This window comes from Rhipicephalus microplus, chromosome 5 (genome assembly GCF_043290135.1).
Source record: "Rhipicephalus microplus isolate Deutch F79 chromosome 5, USDA_Rmic, whole genome shotgun sequence".
NCBI lineage: Eukaryota > Metazoa > Arthropoda > Arachnida > Ixodida > Ixodidae > Rhipicephalus > Rhipicephalus microplus.
The window spans coordinates 117,465,285-117,486,576 of NC_134704.1; the positions used below are offsets into that span (position 1 = coordinate 117,465,285).

A 21,292-nucleotide genomic window follows, 5' to 3' on the forward strand; every position below is an offset into this window, starting at 1 on the left:
TCAACATAGGAGGAATATACTGCACCATGGTGCAGTATATGATCACTACTTAGCTCATGGATACGTTAAATAGTCCACGGCCCTCAGTCCCCTGCAGCTTCGAAGCAGCTGACCATGGCAGCGGTAAGATCTGCAACGCAGCAGAGGGTGTTGGGAATCTCTGGGTCCGTACAGGCCACAATTGGAACCTGAACTTGGCAACGTTCAACGCTAGAACTTTATCCAGTGAGGCAAGTCTAGCTGTCCCATTCGAGAATCTAGATGGTGTTAAGTGGGATGTAGTAGGGCTCATTAAGGTTAGAAATACAGATGAGGCCTATGCAGTGCTACAAAATGGGCATGTCCCTTGCTCTCGTGGGTTGGCTCACATAAGACGGGGTGTGGGGTTCCTTATCCACAAAATTGTAACTGGTAACATAGAGGAATATTATACCATTAACGAAAGGGTGGAATGATTTGTTAATTAAGCTTAATCAGATATAAGAGATGAGGGTGGTACAAGGCTAGGCGCCTACATCCAACGTTTTAGTTGAAAGTTTCAATGAAGATGTGGAATCGGCAATCAGTAAAGTAAAAACACCGTATACCATACTGATGGGCGACTTAAACGCCAAGATAGGGAAGAAGCAGGCTGGAGACCACGCAGTTGGGGATTATGGTACCGGTACTAGAAATGCCAGAGGAAAGTTATTGAAAGAATTCACACAACGCATTATTTACGGATATTCAACCCTTTGTACCGAAAACAAGTGAACCATAGGTGAAAATGAAGGAGCCCTAATTCTGAAAGTAAGAACGAAATAGACTTCATACCGAGTGCAAAGCCAGGCACAGTGCAGCATGTGGAAGTGCTTGGGGAGGTACGGTGTAGTAACCATAAAAGGGTGAGGTCTCGGATTCGCCTAGACTTGAAGAAGAAACGACAGAAACTCATACGCAAGAAGGCAATAAATGAGGTAGCACTCAGAGGTAAAGTACATGTATTCGCAGTCTCACATCGCAACAGATACTCGGCTCTTATCGATTACAACAGTCTCTCACGCAACCTTTCACCGCAACGTGCAGATCAGTGTCGAATAGTATAGGTCACTATTTTCATTTTAGTGTTTGAATCATACATATTTTATTCGGAACAGCTATGCGCAGACTTCAAGAATTGAACATTACTATTACTTACAAAAGGCGTAAATTGCAATTCCGCAAGGTGATGCATGCTCACATATATTGTGCCCTCTAGAGCCTTCGAAATGTTTGTAACTGTAGGCAGCAACACAGCAAATACTGCAACATTGATGGTGGTATTCAGCACCCAGGCTGTTATTGAAAGTAAGACATAAAGTTAGCTCATCGGTGAAGTGAACACGCAGACACACTGTAGAGCACAATATGGAATGAAATCATAAATCGTTCAACGCAGCATGGGATTCAGCAGCAAAATAAAGTAGTCAGCGTTGAATTACGCATTTGAAAGAACAATTTACGTGAACTGAACTTTTGCGCCTTTAGCTGTAGAAGTAAGCGTGTAAAGTAATAAATCTTCTGAAGTTGTTCTGCCGTGTACCCATGATCACTTTATACAAGATAAATGTCGGAACGGGTCGTTGGACAGCAGTCGCATCAGAAGAAAAACTTTGCACCATTAAACCTCACATGGTAATAACACATAAGTAAATTTACAGAAAAGACCACGCAAGTGCCAATATCACTGGAAATGCAAAACGAAGCAAATTAATACTTGATGTACTGTCTACTTTATGTCGTGGTGTTTTGTCACGACTCACAAATGAGATCAACAGAAACAGCAACCTGCCCCACCACGGTGGTCTAGTGGCTAAGGTACTCGGCTGCTGACCCGCTGGTCACGGGATGGAATTCTGGCTGCGGCGGCGGCATTTTCGATGCAGACGAAAATGCTGTAAGCCTGTGTACTCAGATATGGGTGCATGTTAGAGAACCAATTTCCGGAGCCCTCCACTACGGCGTCTCTCATAATGATATGATGGTTTTATAACAATACTAATAAGTGATTTATTTCAGACACACAGTGAGTCTTGAATGGCAAGGCAAAAGGGAGAACATTGTCTGCCTTATTGAGACCTTGCCACCCGTACATTGCTCCAATAGTGTGGCAGCAAGCGGTGGCATAGAACACCAAAAATACTCAAAGTTTGTTCAATAGAGTAACAAACATAACTATGTTACATGGAAATGACAGAAAAGAAACTAACACATTTCAGAAAAAATATTTTGTATACGCCAATAAAAATTGTAATAACAAAAAAGAAATACATACAAGCACAAAGTGGCACTGACTGAGTAGCAACCTAAAAGGATAGTTAAGCATACAAAACTGAACCAAACCAATACGTCCGAAAGAAGAGACCTAGTAATATATTCAGTCACTAACATAAAGGAAGTACCTATTCATGGTATTTCTAAAGTAACTAAAAGGCACGCAGTTTCGAGCAACAATGATAGTACTGGGATGTGCATTTATAAAGGGTAGGATTAGGTATGTAAGTTGTTTAGTGCCGTATAATGTTCTACGAAAAAGAACTTTAAACTTATCGTGTCTAAAATTGCATTGATGATTAGTTGAAAGGTACTTTTGAAAAAAAAAAGATGGCATTTTTCTCGAGTTAACCTTGTATGTATATTGCGAGCATAAGATATTTGAGATCAGTAAGTTTTAGAAGACGATGTTTTAAAAATACATTGGCCACATGATCACGATATCCAAGGCTTTATCTTAAGTGAACAGTTCATTTCTGAAGATTTGTGAGCCTATTAAGGTTTGATTGGCATGTGGTTTCCCATATCAGGCAGTAACTATTGAATTGTTGCGTGATACAAGCGATGTGTTAACCAAACGGCAACAAAGTGCTTGATCCTAAACAATCTAACAGTTGACTTACAGATGGTGGAATGAACCTTCACGATATGTTTTGTGAAACTGAGGTTTTCATCAACGAGAACTCCGAGAAGTTTAAAAACTGAAGTCTGTTTCATTACAGCGTTATTACACTTTACACAAACAAGACTGGCGTATACAGTTTATTTACAGGCTTAAAAACAACATCTTTGGTTTTACTGATTTTCAGCTATAATTGGTTTGCAGAGAATTAATTATAAAATTGATTCACTCAATTATTAGCTGTGGATTTCAGCCCACCTAGACTGTTACTAAAAAAATAAACTTGTGTCGTCAGCATACAAAACTACATTTGGAGTAAGGGGTATGTCGTTTATATATATTAGAAAAAAAGGAGGGCCTAATAATGTTCCTTCTTGGACCCCAAGAGTTATGTCTTTCATCTGTGAATATAACCCGTTATAACTTGTGCATTGTAATGTCGAGGTGAAGTAATTTTGAATCATGCTGAGAACAAACCCCCCAGAATTCCGTAATACGTTAGTTTTCTGAATTAGATGGCATAATTAATCGAATCTTCTGAAATGTTAAAACATACATATCACTTATCAGAAACAGTGATCTCATGGTGATAACCTTAGATTAATGAGGCTTTCTCATCGGTGACACTGGTGCTCTAAACAAAAAATAGCTTCATCCGGTGTTTATTAGGACGTCGATGGTGTCGTAAAAGCCGGCGCTGCACATTTGTAAATTCAATGACGAAAGTGACAAAAATTACGTCTGGAAGCGCCGGCATTTTGTTGCTTTCACGGTTTCCTGTCGGTGGTGATTATTGAAAAGATATTCGGTGTTTTGAATATACACTGGGCGATTCGAGTAAGCATTGGATGCGACGTTATTGAAATTGTTGGGCAAAATTTTTGAATATTCGCAAACCCTCATTTCAGAAAAATTAGAGATATGATGCTCACAGGACGAAAAAGCACTTTTGCTTGAGGAATTGTGCTGCATATATACGTGTACACTGTTTATATAAAATGACGTAATTTACACCCGTGACACGAAAGTACAGTATTAGATACATTGCCTATAGCCCGTCACCCTTGCTCCCTCCTGTCCATATGTACAACTGTCTGTGTATCTGTCCGTCCGTCCATCATTACATCTAGTAAACACTCCTAGTACCACCATCTCGCATCTTCTCATCATACATTCATCATATACAAGTACCGCCATTCAGCGGACAATCCAAGGACTAAACAAGAGTAGGTTGCCTACTACTACTACATACATCGAGGACGCATGACCCAAGGCTTAAGGTGCTTCACCCCTACAATAGTTATGTAATTACCTGACAATAATTAAAGATCTTGCACAATTTCTTGAGAGTACAAGCGCCCTTTTTATTTTTATTGTTTTATTTACAATAACCTGAAAGGTTCTGCGTGAGATTGCTGTAAAAGAGGAGAGAGAGAGAGGTAGACTTCATTTTTTTTGGCGAATTGCTGGGCGGAGCTCCCACCTACGAGATAATGGAGACACCGTGTCTTCCGGCAGCTTCCTTGGCCTCTGGATTGCCCAAAGTTGCTTGTCCAGGCTCGTACTGAGCAGCGTAGTCCACGAACGCGTCCGAAAGTCTTCATTGGAGGCCGCGACCCCAAAATTTCTGACTAATGCTGGACATTCCCTTAGAATATCGTCAAGAGTGGCTCCAGTGGTACAGTACTGGTATAGATTTGGGCTATAGACACCGAGATGTATGTGATGCATGATGACGGGGTTCTTGTGTGCGCGTGTTTGTAGCGGCCGCCACTGAACGGACTGGGCCCGATTTAGCTTGGGGTGAGGCGGAGGGTACTCCCGCCTTTGCAGTGGATAGTGTTGTCATGTCATTAAATTTGATGAGCCGATCATCCCATTCCCACACCGGTGCAGAAAAGTCCGTTTGGGGGGCCGCTTCGTCTGACGCGACTCGGGACGTAAGACCTCAAGCCACGTTTACGCCACTTCATTTGGACTGTCCTCCGGGTTACATAGTGGTGTGTGGCAGGGAACCGAAGGACTTGCACGTGTTTGTCCTCCTCGTGGATTTTGCCTGCACTAAGAATCCGCAATGCTTCGGGAGGGGGGGGGGAGATTCTGCCGCTGGCGTAGTTTCGAACGGCTGTCTGCGAGTCGCTGATTACACATGAGCCATTAGTGAGGGCTATGGCCATCGTGATAGCCACTTCCTTTGCCTTTTCTACGTTCCGTGTGATAATTGACGCGCTGTTTTTATATTGTTGAGTGTGGTCTACGACATCGGCCATAAAGCGGTCACGTTCTTGGTAGCGTGCTGCGTCGACAAAGGGTAAGAGGGAATTATAAAATAATTTTAGCCAGAGCCCAACACGAACAAATTGAAAAAAGTTATGCTCATGAACTTTTCAATGTCTTGGCCTACATGCGATAATAAGACAGCGCTTGATATCAGTAAGAAACCTCACAATTGCAGTTGAACTTTTTGCTCGTTGGTACACATTGATGAGGAGAAAAGATGGCGCTGGATTAACGAGAACATCAAAGCAGGACACAAAATACAAGTGCTGACTTCCAGCATAACGTTCATTACCACCCTCTGTTGCTTGTATCGCCCAAGAAAAAGCAACGCATGACATTTGATGCGCACAAAATTAAATTTATAACAGTTGATCACTTACTCTAAGTGAAAGATATATTGATTCATTTGTGGGGCTTAACGTCCCAAAGCCATCATATGATTATGAGAGACGCCGTAGCGGAGGGCTCCGGAAAATTTTGACCACCTGGGGTTCATTAACGTGCACCTAAATCTGAGCTCACGGGCCTACGACATTTCCGCCTCCATCGGAAATGCAGCCGCCGTAGCCGGGATTTAATCCCCCGACCTGCAGGTCAGCAGCCGAGTACCTTAGCCATAGACTACCGCAGTGGAGCTAGATATAAAGAATGAACAACGATGAATATAGTGTGCTCTTACCTGAACTTTCAGGTAAAATTTAGATATGCGTCATGAAGCTTGCATGGAAAAACCGGTGCCGATCTGGCTTTTATATACACTATTAGTCTAGAGATTGGTAGCTATTCAGATACATACATAACTAATATACAGAGGGCCATAAGTACTGACGCTGAAAAGTTGATGACATGGCTTATCTGGAAATATTTGTGTGACGAAACTACAAACTATAGCAGCCGATGGTGTTACCCACTTAGTTGTCTGTCGGAATGAGAACTCGATTCAATGTAGATTTGAAGTTAGCACAAGGACACTTTTCTCATTGCTCACACAGAATCCTTTTTATTATCTTGGAACTCTTGCATCCTCTGTGTTTTTTTCCGATATTTTGCCTGTTCGCCTCTTTGCAGTGGTGGCTAAGGTGCTCGGCTGCTGACTGAAGGTCACGGGTTTGATCGCGCTCGCGGCGGTCACAGTTCGATCGAAGCAAAATGGTAGAGGACCGTATTAGGTGTGATGTCAATGCATGTTGAGAACACCAGATAGTCGAAACTTCTGGATCCTTCCCCTACAACGTGGCTCGTATTGATATCTTAATCTTGGGAAGTATAACCTCTGATACTACATTTTTTGTTATGCCGTTCATTATTACCACTCCGGTGATATTTATGATGTTTTGTACATGATTTAAATTTGGCTTCCATCACTGCAATCACACTATTCAACCAAGCTGCTTAAGTGTTTAGTATTGATTCACAGCAAAACAATCAAGAAGGTGACGCATTCAGGCAATAAAACTTATCATTTGTGACCCCAAGCCCAGGAGAAACTTTGCCATAGTTGAAAAGATGTTCATTCTAGAATTGTATATAGATAACAATGTCGAATGCTGAAGGATCGCGTCAGTTATTTTATTATGTTATGCCTTCGTATTCAGGTAACACTGGCGGATCATGTAGAAACAGTGATGATTTATATATATATATATATATATATATATATATATATATATATATATATATATATATATATATATATATATATATATCTGATAGATTTTGTCACAGGAACAGTGACAAGACTCGACTAACAGGTAGACAGAAACACTATTTTATTGTAAGTGAATAATAAAGCTTTTTCTGGAGTCTATCGAACTTTTAATGGCGACAGCACACACGAGGCCGGATGCATTTTCAAGCCATTTCGTCGAGACACGTCACTGCACATTGTGAACTTCGTGTTCTATTTGGTGATAGTTAAGTGAAAAATTATTCTCATGTGCCGGGAAAGTGCAAGAGACCGGAAAATGAATGAGTCAATACTCGCCGCTGCTCTTGCACGTGTAGCTTTTGTTGACCATTAATATTCTACAGCACAGGTATAAATTAACCACTCAAATACCAACTTTACTGAGAACTGAAAGTGTTTGCCTGTTTTCTCGGCTTTTAAGCGAAGCAGTGCTTGCTGATAGAAAGCCGAATATGTTGTTCTTTGTGTTATCTATTGCGCTAGTGTGCTCGAACTTGGTCGCAGCTTCAGTACAGTCGCCTACGCTAACATCATGTTCCAGTGAGTATACTAGTATAGAAAGATGTGCACATGCACCCCTCATTGTGATTTTCAGCTTTTAAATTTGTATAACTTGTTGTGACACTAATAGGAGTCAGCGTTAGGTGACATGCCGTTCTGCGTATATCTAAATTGCAGTATGAGATCAGTATCTTTGTGTATAGGCTAAATTTAACTGAAAGTTAAACTTGCAAACAACCTCTAAGAGCAGGTGAGAGGACATAACTGACAACGACTAGAAGCGTCCTAATAAAATAACATTTATCACTGGGGTTAAAACTCGATAATTCGATATAAGGTTGCACGAAGCTCGTAAGCTTACAAATATTGCTATTTGTGCCCGAACGGCCAGACAAATTTCTGGTCTCATTCATGCAGGATTGAAGTCTTCAGTTAATGTGTGAGGGCTTGTTAGGCTGTGGCCAGCATGTATAGAGTTTATGGCCTACGTAGTACCAGCCGACAAAAAAGATGGTTCTACACACGGCGTTATGGCTATGAGTGGCGGTGAAGGTTTGTAAGCACAGGTATTGAAATTGAACGAGTTGATTAATGCCACTGCAGCTAAGTCGGTAGACTACCAGACGTGTTAGCTAGAGTTTGCAGGTAAGGTCTCTGCCAGCCGCATGTTATTTTTTGTTCCCTTTTTTCTGTATATCTATATACCAAATAAATACAGCCAGAAAAATACAAATAGCCTCCACCCTATAAACCTTAACCTAACTGTCAGTTGATTTTCATTAAAGTTGTAACTAAAGAAAAACGAGACTTTAAACATTAGCGTTTTCCGATTTTACGTAGGCGCGTTTCATCACGGTTGTTTAGAGATTAAAAGGATTTTAGAGAATTAAGAGCTTTATCTGTTCATTGGAAACGTGATGTTTTGTCGCAAGTGCAGTCAGTGAACAATAATTAAACTTTAAGTTTGTAATGAGCGATGCACCGAGTTCACGAAGTGCGCCGGGCTCAGAAATATTTCACGAGATGAACATTAATCAGCAAAAGAAATACTCGTACAAGATCTACAGTTTACTGAGTGGTTGATTCTAAGCGCATTTCGCGTGGGCAATCTGAGACGGTTTTTAACAAAACAGAAATCACGTCATAACAAGCAACGTGCCATATGTGCTTATTGTACCCTTATGAGTTGTTGATGGAGACGAAGACAGAGAGAGAGAGAGAAAAATCTTTATTAAAAATAATCGGTCAATCACGTAATGCATATCCAGTCGCCCCCAACCTTTGGCTGGAATTTCTTGAGACATAGCAGCAGCAAGGATGTGACTGTTTGTGTTTTGCCAAACGCTCGGGTATAGGCTGCTGAGCAGGGCCTCTTAGAGTTCAAGTGTGTGTGAACTGTCGTTCTTACTCGGACGTGTCTCCATTATGTGAACCCGAAAATTCACAGCATATCTACGTAGTGACTGATGATGTATGGGGTGAAGCTCAGTCTGTCTGTCTGTCTGTCTGTCTGTCTGTCTGTCTGTCTGTCTGTCTGTCTGTCTGTCTGTCTGTCTGTCTGTCTGTCTGTCTGTCTGTCTGTCTGTCTGTCTGTCTGTCTGTCTGTCTGTCTGTCTGTCTCCACGCCGTTTAGTTATCACTCACGTACTGCAACGGCGCAGTGCCATCAAGTGAACATCGTGAAAAGTAAGGGGTGGCTACGGAGGAGTTACTGAGCCCCAGCGTAAGGAGCTTCGCCCCGAAAACAAAGTTATTTTCGCAGTGCCTGATATTCACAGGGTAGGATGGTTGGGGCCTACAGTTACTAGTTTCCTTTAGGCAATGTACGTGCAGATGAGCCATACTTGGCAGTCTACGTACGTGTTGTGAGCCGTGTGGCCCTGCACTGTGACGTAGAAATAGTGACTAATTGTTCAGTACGTCTGCCTCGGTGGTACAGTTGTTATGGTGCATGGCCTTGAAAGTCACGTGTTCAATCTTAGTGGCGGTGGTCGCATTTCGATGTCAGCGCACGTTAAGAAACACAAAACACTCCAAATGTCTGGAGCACTTCACTAAGGCATCTATCTTCATCAAACAGTGGTTTCTGGATGTAATACCCAGCTTACCATTCTTAATTGACGGAGCAGTTTTACATTACCCTTGTGTATACAGGAAGCTTCTCAAGGAATGCTAGTTACGTAGGTGATTGTTCTGAACTATTATGTTTTTTATTCTACTTCAAGATTCTTGGGTCAGACGTACTCTCATCATTGAAAGAAAAAGGTGATCAGTGGCAAGCATTTCAAATAAAATAGCGTTCATCGTGCAGCCATCACCATGGACAGGCATGGATATGCACACTGCTACCGAAATGGATATGAGCGCATGTTACTAGAACGAATAGAGTATGCTCATTATACCACTGCAAAGGCTTGTTGCCGTTCGCGCTTTTTAAGACCCCAATTGGAGAAGAATACTTCATTGTCTCCCGAGTTTTCTTCATAATAGTAGTGCAATACATTTTGTTCAAGGTGTATCAAACAGCGTTTGTATGTATTGTAGCGTGATCGTGACGTTGACGAAGGCAGTAGACTGTATGTCCAAGAAGAAATTGTTTAAGAGTCCGAACTTGTGGTCGGTAGATGGAAAGTTAGATTACAGTGATACGCGCTGGCACTAATACGCTAATACAGTGAACAGATCATCGTTCACCGATCCACTGATCTGCGGTGAGGCGCGGCCGCCTTTACACGTGTCCATGTGGCAGTCAAAATTTGAGTATTACCAATAGTAGCTGTGCTCGAAAATAAACTCCGCTTTTCTAGTTTTCGTGCTCAAGCCTACCAAATGCCAGACACTCTGGCATGGTTTGCGTTAGACATTATGAAGACGCGAAGCTCTATATTGATATTGTTGTTTTTTCCTGCTTGAGTGTCCGTTCATGTGCTAGGTTACCGTCTGGGAAAACACATACACCTTTTGTACTTGTCTCCAAGACACCTTTGTGTGAAATGAAGGGGTGAAAAGCATATGAATGACTAACCATTTGGTAGGAAGTGAGAAACAAACCTATCCGCCTTGCCCCGCCGCAGTGATCTAGTGGCTAAGGTACTCGGCTGCCGACCGCAGGTCGCGGGATCGAGTCCCGGCTGCGGCAGCTGCATTTCCGATGGAGGCGGAAGTGTTGTAGGTCCTTGTGCTCAGATTTGGGCGCACGTTAAAAAACTCCAGGTGGTAGAAATTTCCGGAGCCCTCCACTACGGCGTCTTTCATAATCATAGCGTGGTTTTGGGACGTTAAACTCCACAAATCAAAATCATCAAACTTATCCGCCTTGAATAAAACTGTATTTTTTGATCGTACAGTCGCATGAAACGTCATGTAAGAATGAACAGCTGTGTGTACCCTGATATGCGCCACCATGTTCTCCCCTCCCATTCAGGTGCCCAGAGCGTCAAGCTTAGCGGCGTAAGCATAACGGACGCTCAGATTGGGAAAACTATGAAAGTGAATTTTTCTATGATCATCACCACGCAACTAGCGTCGAGCCCAACCCTGAAGATAACGATTAAAACAAGCAGTGGTTCCACAGTTCCATGCATCAACAACGTTGGTTCATGGTAAATACCCTTTAATTGTTAATTATACATTATTATTATTATTGTTCACCTAGAGAATGCTCAGTTTTGAAATACTGTTAAAGAGATGACATTAGTGGATGCCATTTTCGCGCTGAACGCCAGCATTTTCAATGTGGTTGGACATGAAGTCCACAAGATATTTTACAATACTTAATAAATATACAGGTAAGAAATATTTCATCTTAACTGAGTGCGCGAAAAAAATTAAAGTACAAAAGTAAGACACCTGGGCAGTGTGCTGTGTCCTTGTGTCTTTCTTTTGTGCTTCAAATCATATCGCGCACACAATTAAGATGAACTATGACCTCGCCCAGCAGTTCGTGGTTCTTAAAAATATTATTCTGTCTCTTGTTGCCCCTTAGCTCACAGCATTGATTGAGGAGTGTGTTGTCAGGATATTAAAGATACAGGTTAGTCATTACTACCCCAATGACACACTGAAAAGAGTACTCCCCGTGAGGCGGCGTCAAGCTAGCAATGACTATTGTACTTGCACCAATGCGTTTAGGTAATTTCCTCTATGCTTATGCAGATAATTCACTGATCCATGCTGAAGATATCTACAGCAAGTCTTCTACCAAAGTTAAATCTTACGTACACATTTATTTACGTTCTGCCAAGAGCAATTCCCCACATACAGCGCGACTTTTAAAGACGATAGTCTTTCTTGGGGACCTTCGATGAAAAAATTTTGGTCTGTATGTCTGTACATTTGGCTGTTTGTCCGCCCTAACGATATCTCAAACGGCAGCAAAAAGCCAATCCCATTCGCAGCGCCCACCAATATTACTCAAGGTTTAGCGTTCATAGTTGTGCGACTGTAAAATTAAAAAAAAAAGCAACTATTGCGCATATCTGAGGCGCCATAACAACACCTCGAAGTTTTGTATGATTGCCTTTAAAATGGAAGAGGCACACACAAGTAACTCTAAGGAATGTAGCGTTTATCGCACTGCGCTGACAGTGCAACGCGATGCTCGAAAAGGTGTTTCTAACGCTTTGCTACGACGTCACGGTGGTGGGACCTGCCCGTCGTTTTGCGTTCTTCACCCTGTCACCTCCGAGACTGGTGCGCATCTTTCCCCGCGGGCTGCACGCCTTCGTTTTCGAAGATAACTGCCAGATGGCGGTTTTGTCTGACGTGCCTCGATGCGCTCGTTCACCTCCGCTACACGTTAGAGGTACTCTAACGCAGCACCTCCAGAATACCCTTTACCGATTTTCTCGAGCAGAACATCAAATAAAAGTTTTGTTCACTCTCTCCAGACGCAAGACTATTGTCTTCGACTTCATTTGCGGTTTAACATGCAGATTTGGAACCAATTTGTTAGGGGCAAAGCTTATAGCGGCACCCGTTCATCCCTCGTAGTCTGTAACAAGTATAACATTTTGACCTCCAAGGTGGAGCCGGTGAGAGACTTTTTTTGTGCGTTGTTGAACAATAAAAAATAGTGCTCAATGTACATGTCAATGTCTGCTAATGGGGAATGAGAGACAGGAGCATTCGGCTTTTAGTTAACGCGCAGGCTGCGATCACCATTAGCAGCCATTGGCATGTACATTGAGCACTATCTGACAAGAAAGGGTTGCTACGTTATACTCGCTGGGTGTAACCTCCTTAGCTTTAGAAAGGTTTAGCGAGCGTTGAGCCGCAGGGCCATAATTAGAATGAACTAGTATATACCATGAATGAATTCGAGGTGGTTAAAGGGGGGAAGCAGATACGAAGCGCAAGCCGTAAGAAATTAAAAGCTGAATCTTCCAGTCTCTCATTTCACATTAGCAGCCATTGGCATGTACATTGAGCATTATCTGACAGGAAAAGGTTGCTACGTTGTACTCGCTGGGCGTAACCTCCTTGGTTTTCGAAAGGTTTAGGGAGCGTTCGGCCGCAGTGCCATGAATACAGTGAACTAGTATATACCATTAACTCGAGGTGGTTAAAGGTGGGAAGTAGACCCGAAGCGCAAGCCGTAAGACAGTGTGCGTGTGCCACCTCTCGTTTAGTCCTTGGAATGTCCGCTGGATGGCGGTGCTTCTATATGGGGAATATATGATGAAAAGATGCGAGCTGGTGGTACTTGGAGTGTTGAATAGATGGACGAACGGACACATAGACAGATGCATGGATGGACGCATGAACGGACGCAGGGGCGGCTGCATGGACGAACACAGGGACGGAAGCAGGAACAGACGCACGCACGGACGGGCTGATGGACGCATGGACGGTCACACTGACGGACGCATGGACGGACGGAAGCAAGAACGAATGGACGGACGAATTCTTCGCCCCATTTTCCATCACTCACTCCGTGGATATGCTGCCATATTTTTTGCTCCTGCTTTGTCCGTTCTGACCACATGACATGCGCATACAATTCGATGACATTTGCACACTCGTCTTTTTAACCTACAAATGCTGTTAACTGGTGTAGTCGGGAAATATGCTTCTATAGCTATAATTTCTGCGTTGAAATTTTTTTTTCGTCTACATATACACTGTACGGAATTACAGTATAGTGTCAGTAATTTAGACCACTGCATGCAATGACGGTTTTAGTGTTTACAGGCTCATGTCCTGGAAGGCTTCTGGTTTGCCCACCGACGTAAAATACTTGAACTAGCAGGAAATCATAGTCTTGAGTAGCTCACACACACCAACTTCTCTGTGTCTTTTGACAAATAGCTCCAATAAATACTCTTCTACCCTACACATAAGCTTATAACAGGTATACTAGAAACTTATGCGCCTTTAGTATATTCAAAAACGCAAAAAGAGAGTTTCTTTACAACGAAGTAACGTAAAAAATACGGTTCATGCTTCAGTTGTTAGAGAAGGATAAATGAAGTGACCGGGCGTTTCTTGTTGTAGACCACTTGCTGTCTCGGCAGTACGCACTTTCATAAGACGCCCCATGCCGTGGCGCAGCCTGATAAGGGTGAGAGGGTGCTGATAGGGCTACCGCCTCCTCCCTTCCCCTTCCTTGATTGTTTTCCGTACTTTCGCGCAACGCCGACCAATGCAGCCACTTGCACTGAAAATTAAACGGACTTCTCCAGAGTTCTTTTGCCCAGCCAAAAAGACACTTCGGTGCGAACATTGTTAATTTGGGCTAGCTGCCTTCACCACGTATCGCGGCACAGTGGATGACCATCCAAAATATCCTGCAAAGAGAGGTGTAGAGCCACGAATCGTCATTTCACGAACCAGCAGTGCGCAGAATAGCGGTCTTCACTCTGCTACGCTAAGCCGTGCTACCATGAATGCTTAATCATTGTTGACAAGCCAGACGCTCGGGTTTACGTTATAGAGAGCATATTGTGAATACACCGCTGTGACAAAGACATATTGAACATCAAAATATCATTTTCTATCTTCCAGCAAACTGCGCAGCAGACGGGACACAAAGATGAACGAAACTAGAAAGACGAGGGCACAGTTGCGTTCCTTCCTTGTGTCCCGCCTGCAGCGCACACCACGCCTGTATGACGTTAGCGGGGGATTCACGTGCTTTCGAGGCACGGCGCCGTACAGAAACTACCATCGTGGTTAAACTCGACAAAGAAGGAGTTCAGTTGGTTATCTTGTATGTGGTGGCTACCGACGCTGTTCTGACAAGCATGGGACACCGCTTTTAAGGCTCATTTGAATATCACAACGCTTTGTTTCTTAGAACTTTGGCCGCTTGCATCCGCGACGAGTGCCGTGCAATGGTGAGGTACGGCTCTGTGCCTCTATATGATCACTCACCCGTGAGAAAAGTGTTAGCTTTCAAAACTATCCTAACGACCCCAAGCTGAGGAAGCAGTGGATAGTCAAACTCGAAAAGGGAAAGCACCCGACGCCTTCATCGACTGTGTGAAGCAAGCACTTCGCTGACTGTGAGTTCTGCTATATCCGCCGTACGCGCCATTCTTCTGTAAAGCTTGTGACCATGTTTGAGTGCTTCGCCAGTGTTTCAGTCATTTATTGCAAGGAGGCTACAAGCATAGGCGAATTATACCAGGTGCAGTGCCGTCACGGAACCTACCGCTAGGCCTCTGGACAGAGAGCTGAAGACGTGGCCCCCAAAAGGCGCAGGATATCTGAAACTATGTCTCTATACGTAGTTCACTGATAAAGACAGGCGTGTTCATAGCACACTGCTTGAAATATACACTTATAATGGAAACCTGCTGCTGCTGATTGTGATATGTGGGGTTTAACGTCCCAAAACCACCATATGATTTTGAGAGACGCCGTAGTGGAGGGCTCCGGAAATTTCGACCACCTGGGGTTCTTTAACGTGCGCCCAATTCTAAGCACACGGGCCTACAACATTTCCGCCTCCATCGGAAATGCAGCCGCCGCAGCCGGGATTCGATCCCGCGACCTGCGGGTCAGCAGCCGAGTACCTCAGCCACTAGACCACCGCGGCGGGGCAATGGAAACCTGCTGTTGCTGTGGAGTGCACATGCTCAAAGGGCGTTTCGCAAGCTGTATCTACGTACTTGTAGATTCTGAAGAAAGGTACGCTTATTTAAACGTTGAAAGAAACATTCGAACAGTTTGTATACCGTGATGAGAATTGCAGACGACGAGGAAGAACACTCGTCGGCCATCTGCGAAATTTCTTGGCCTTGTCGATTGGGCCGCAACTAAAACAAGCTCATAACTGCACTCAAAAGCATTCGTTGGTATTTACCCCCACGAGGCTGTTCGTTTGACTAAGTCCCCACCAGAACCAGCCAATCCGCGCATAGGAGCAGCGGCTGCTGTAGCACTGTTGAAAGCGTGGACCCCGCGCTGACATCACGCGTGAGACGGTGCCACTCCAAGATATCGAGCATAAAATTGGTTCCAAATCTGCATATACACCGCAAGTGTAGTCTAAAGATGATAGTCTTGCGTCTGGAGAGAGTGAACAAAACGTTTATTTGATGTCCTGCACAAGAAAATCGGTGAAGAGTATTCTGGAGATGCTGCGTCAGAGTGCTGCGAGCTTCTAGCGGAGGTGAACGAGCGCATCGAGGCACGTTAGAGTTACTGTATATGCTACCTTTAGGTAGCAGAGTTGCGCCACTGTTTTCCGGGCTCCGTTCGCTCCGCCTACAGAAATTCAGCGCCCCTATTCGCCGAGCGCCATCACGTGGTTATAAGTGGTTAAAATGCACTGCGGAGAAGCCAATGCTAGGATGATTCCGGGCAGATCAAGCGTGGTTGACATCGGCTGTTGTTTCACATCAGCTGTCGTGAGCCGCGATTGTAATAGGAGCGCAATAGAGAGCCGTGCGTAATATGGGCGTCGCATGGGCACTCTCGATCGCTGTTCAGCTCGATTCAGTTGAAGGCGATACAACTACCCCTGGCTCCCTCACGCAGTTTCCGAATGAGTCCGACATGATGACAAAATTTCTTCCCTAACTGGTTTGACTGCATTCAAAAGTGCAAAACTAATTTCATTGTTGCGAATGGGAAAAACAGTGGAAAAGGCGAAGCTAGTGTAACCAACCACAAATATGTATCTCACTGGTTCAACGAGCTACGCACTTTGCTTTATTATTACATACCAAGAATTTAAGCATCAAATCAAGGCTTCTAGGTGTGACCAGAGCAACCGAGTTTCTCTCATACTTTAGAAAAATTAAAGAAAGCGAAAAAATAAATAAAGCAACGCTTGTACCAGAATCCCTGAATATTGAGGCACTATGTATCACTCTGAAGCGCGAGCGTTGCTTCTACGTGGGTGGTGAGTGGCTTTCCCGCAAGACATTTTAACCCAAGATGGCGTATCTTGGCGCAACTCTGCTACCTAAAGGTAGCATATATAGTAACTCTAAGGCATGCTAGACACAAGCGCCATCTGGCAGTTATCTTCGAAAAAGAAGGCGTGCATCCCGTGGAGAAAGATGCGCGCCAGTCTCGGAGGTGATAAGCTGTAGAACGCAAAGCGACGGGCAGGTGCCACCACCGTGACGTCGTAGCAAAGCGTCGGAAACACCTTCTTGAGCATCGCGTTGCACTGTCAGCGCAGCGCGATAAACGCTACATTCCTTAGAGTTACTTGTGTGTGCCTCTTCTACTATAAATGCAGACATACAAAACTTCGAAGTGTTGTTATGGCGCCTCAGTTATGCGCAAAAATTGCTTTTTAATTGATAATCGAACAACTATGAACGCTAAACCTTGAGCAATATTGGTAGGTGCTGCGAATGGGGTTGGCCGTTCGGTGCCGTTTGAGGTATCGTTAGGGTAGACAAACAGACAAATGTGCAGACAGACAGACCAAAATTTTTTCGTCGAAGGTCCCCAAGAAAGACTATCGTCTTTAATGAAGCGGAGGTTGCGCTCGATGTTTCTGTTGGGGAGCGTAACTTAGCTATTGGGCATGTCCGGCTTATCCAGGGGGTGTGGTATCTGCTCACAATGCTGGCTTTGTTTTTTTTTTGTCTTAATATGTCTCTCTTTCACTATTCTTACTATCCGTCTTTTAGCGTTTATTTCTATTCAGTTATTCCTTCCTAAACCTTTCATTGCTACGTTATACTCTCTCTGATTCTTCTTTTCCTCCTCCTCACACTCACTTCCCTTTCTCGCTCTCGTATTGCATCGTACTGTGCAAACTATGCAGTGATCTAGTAACCGGCCTGGATAGCCGAGTGGTAAAGATGGCTCACGCTCATTTCAAGGGGCTACACTATGACGATTATTAGATTTTTATTGCTATTGATGGTGCGTAAACTGGGCACCTCAGTATCTCTTTTGCGCTTGGAAACCTGCTTGCAGGCTTGGCGCGCTGAAGTAGCAAGCATGTAAGTTGTTGGCAACTATGCCTAAGAAACACTGGCACAGTCTTTATGATTTTATATGAGCCCACTCACCCTTTCATTTAAAAAAAATGGCTTTATTCAGCACGTACAAGCTATGCGGAGGTACAACTAGCCTTGAACAAGAGTTTGGTATGCCGTGGAATAACAAGTGTCCCATAAACCCCATCACTGTTCAGCAGTCGATAACAGCAAATCTTGACCCGTTGATACAGCTACTTATCGGGGTAAGTACATTGCGGTTTGTTTCTCTGCTACGTCAAAGTTATCAATGAACGCTTAATTGTTATTTTGATATTATTAATCTTACTGAATGAATGAAAAAAATGGCAGATCCCATGTACTGTAGCAATCGATAATATGCGAAGCACGAATGAGAAATGTTGATATGCCACTTTAAAATAAGCAAGACGTTGCGAGGTGGAGGTAAATGATGCCGCACATGAGTTCCGTGTCATAATCACCATGTTTGGATGTGTTGTTTACCTTCGTCATCGATTCACGTCACGTTCTACCAAATTTAGTATATGTGGAGCTGGTGAAACGGCCACGATCGCGCTATGAGCGTGGTATGTTGTCATCTTCTTACATGAGATGCGTGTCAGGATTATCATGTTTGCACCAGTCATATATTTTGTCATTCATTGACGTCACGTACCACCAAATTTCGTATATGTTGAGCTAGCAAAACAGCCGCTAGCGCATTATGAAGGGCCCAATATACTCCATTTTAACGTTGACACGCGCGCACGCTGGGCACAGCGACGCTGCGTTTGCAAAACGCGAGCATTCTGTTGTCTGATGCCAGGTGCGACCAGCGTCCGTCGGTGCGGCCCCACAATAACCAGCGCGAAATGCGACATGCTGCATTTCGCACCAATGCATTACCCAGACAACACTACATCTCCCTCTTTTCGTGACGGAGGGACGCCGGACGCGCTGAAAGGCGCATTCGTCAAAGCAACGCAGTGCGGCGCGTGCCTGCAAGTATAAGGCAGGACCGGCGCCTGGCGTGGCAACGCCGGCGTGATGCGACGAAATCAGAGCCGGCGAGCACGCGCACCGCGTCACGTCGAAATGCATTGGCGCCTTGACTGTGGCATGTAGTAATGTTCTCATATGACAAGCCTCTCATGATTATCATGTTTGCACCAGTAACATACCTCCGTCATCCATTGGCGTCACGTAATACCAAATTTGGCATATGTGAAGCTAGCGAAACGGCCACGAGCGCATCATGAGTGTTGCATGTGGTCATGTTGTTACATGACATGCATGTCGTGATTATCATGTTTGGAAGCGTCATTTACTTATGTCGTCCGCTCGCGTCGCCTAATACCGAGTTTGGTACATCTGAAGCTAACGAAACAGCCGCGAGCGCATCATGAGCGTAGCATGTAGTCATGCTGTTACATGACACGCATCCTATGATTATCATGTTTGCAGTAGTCACATACCTTCGTCATCCACTCACGTATTGTATTATTAAAGTTGGTATATGTGACGCTTGCGAAACGGCCGTGAGTGCATAGTGTAGTCATGTTGTTACACGACAAGCATGTCATGATTTTCATGTTTGGTTCGGTCGCTTGCGCTTGTGGTGGCTCATGAAAGGTTGTGCAGCCGGGCAGTCGGTTTTTACTAGCAGAAGCTGAGTGCATCGACCTTTCGAAGCGAGGGATGGTTTGGGAATGCCTAATTGTTATTTAGTGCTTATTATTCTTAATTTATAAATAAAGAAGAAGCGTTGCCTTCAACGAGTGGTGGGACGCTGATGTGCGATCCAGTGGCTACATATACGGGGTGGCCAGTAAAAGGTTGTGCTGTTCGACCACTTGGTTTTTACTAGTACATGCTGTCTGCGTCGGCCTTCGGTGGTGACAGAAGGGGGAGGGAGGAACAAAACAGTTGCAACGAGCCGCAAGCATGCGGCACGATACGCGAGGCAGGAGTATGCGCACTGGGGGTGTAGACAACGCCGACGCACGCCTCGTGACAGTGTGCGACTAAGAGATGCTTCGCATTTGAAAGACGGATTATTCTCCGACAAGATGCCATCACCCTTTCTAGTCAATAAGGTACACAAATAAAGTCAATGTCTCGCATTCTATAAAGTCTATGTGCGGAAGGGACCTGAGCGTCAATGCCTTAGTCAATGCGTGTCTTAAATTTTCTCTAACAAAGCTAAAGTACAAGTGGCAACCACCTCCTCCACAACGTTTTCTACGTTCATGTTATTTTACAACTTTGCCTATCTTCGTTTATGTTCTTTCTACTGGATTCACTATTTGCACCTGTTAACCGCATCCCCTTGGTATACATACTTAGTTGTACGATTTATTGCACACAGTATGACCTGCCTACATGAATGTTTCGTTTCTCGTGTATCACCAATCCCATTGCGCACACAGCATATTGATTAAATAAAACACCAAGACCAGCACAATTTTGGCTAAGAATGTTGTCGATTAAACATTTATAGTGAAGGAATGAGTCCACCAAAGCTGCCTAAGCAGGTCTTCGTTAAGTATGAAGCAGTGGGTCTGCAAAGGAAACAGAACACATGCAATTAAAATTAGGCAATCAGGTGGGCGACGCATTCAAAAGTCATCCCAAAAAGCTCTAGTAATTCCTGGAGAATTTAGTGGCATATGAAACTTTCAGGATGTAACAGAGCATAAAAATGTCGTAGATATATAAGCTAAAATAGCGCTGTTATGCAAACCACGAGGACGCATTTCTGACCCAAAGCTTGGCGGACTCATCTTAATAATGGCAAGAGGCAAATATTGTAGTGTAACTTGATTGCCGTTAACGTTATGGAATCCATATCAAAATTAATCCCAGGTGCTTCCAAAACACCAAGTCCGGTAATCATATTAGGCTTTCAATGAATGAAATTGGAGAATATGACATAATTTCAAAGAATAATATATATTCAACAAGTGAATTGAAATCCCGTTGTAAGCATGAAGGTTTCTAATCTAGAGAAAAAAAATTTAAAACCAAACATACAGAGGAATGAAATTTTGGTTTATGACATTGTTGTGCATTCTGGTCACACTCTAGTGTTGCATTTGTACCTGGCTGTACTAACCTGTCAATTATCTTTTACAGACGGCGCCAACAACACTCACTATTCAGATTGCAATACTGAACGGAGGAGTTACGGTTGGATGTCAGTCCTTTAAAGTGAATATAGCTGCTGCTTGATTTTCATCAAAAAGAACTGAAATGAAGTTGCACCGCTTGGTTGAATTAGATTTTGACGCTGACCTTTTGTCTTGCAATAAAATTCAACAATCAACTTTTTGAATATTCCGTTCACGACATTGTAGATGTTAGTGTAAATCAGTGAAAATTAGCAATAGAATAAATCTTCAGTGTGTCCCAGCATACACAGTCGTTACGGGGCAAATAAAGGATGGCTCGTTGAATCAGAACTAATAGCTATACGCTCAAGATTCTTGTTGTTTACTA

The 21,292-nt window shown here is 43.7% G+C and overlaps 1 protein-coding gene across 1 annotated transcript; it reads left to right on the forward strand.

Moving 5' to 3' along the window:
* The first annotated feature begins 7,289 nt into the window (after positions 1 to 7,289).
* On the forward strand, positions 7,290 to 21,049 carry LOC142817355 (uncharacterized). The gene is made up of 4 exons (XM_075894385.1): positions 7,290 to 7,421; positions 10,807 to 10,984; positions 17,898 to 18,039; positions 20,930 to 21,049. Exons 1-4 carry the CDS (start codon positions 7,334 to 7,336, stop codon positions 21,023 to 21,025), a joined length of 504 nt encoding a protein of 167 aa, XP_075750500.1. The 5' UTR covers positions 7,290 to 7,333; the 3' UTR covers positions 21,026 to 21,049.
* Positions 21,050 to 21,292: the final 243 nt, after the last annotated feature.

Coding starts and splice junctions, on each gene's coding strand:
- LOC142817355 (XM_075894385.1), top strand. CDS start 7,334: ATGTTGTTCTTTGTGTTATCTATTGCGCTAGTGTGCTCGAACTTGGTC. Junction 7,422..10,806: donor TACGCTAACATCATGTTCCA/GTGAGTATACTA, acceptor CCTCCCATTCAG/GTGCCCAGAGCGTCAAGCTT. Junction 18,040..20,929: donor TGATACAGCTACTTATCGGG/GTAAGTACATTG, acceptor TATCTTTTACAG/ACGGCGCCAACAACACTCAC.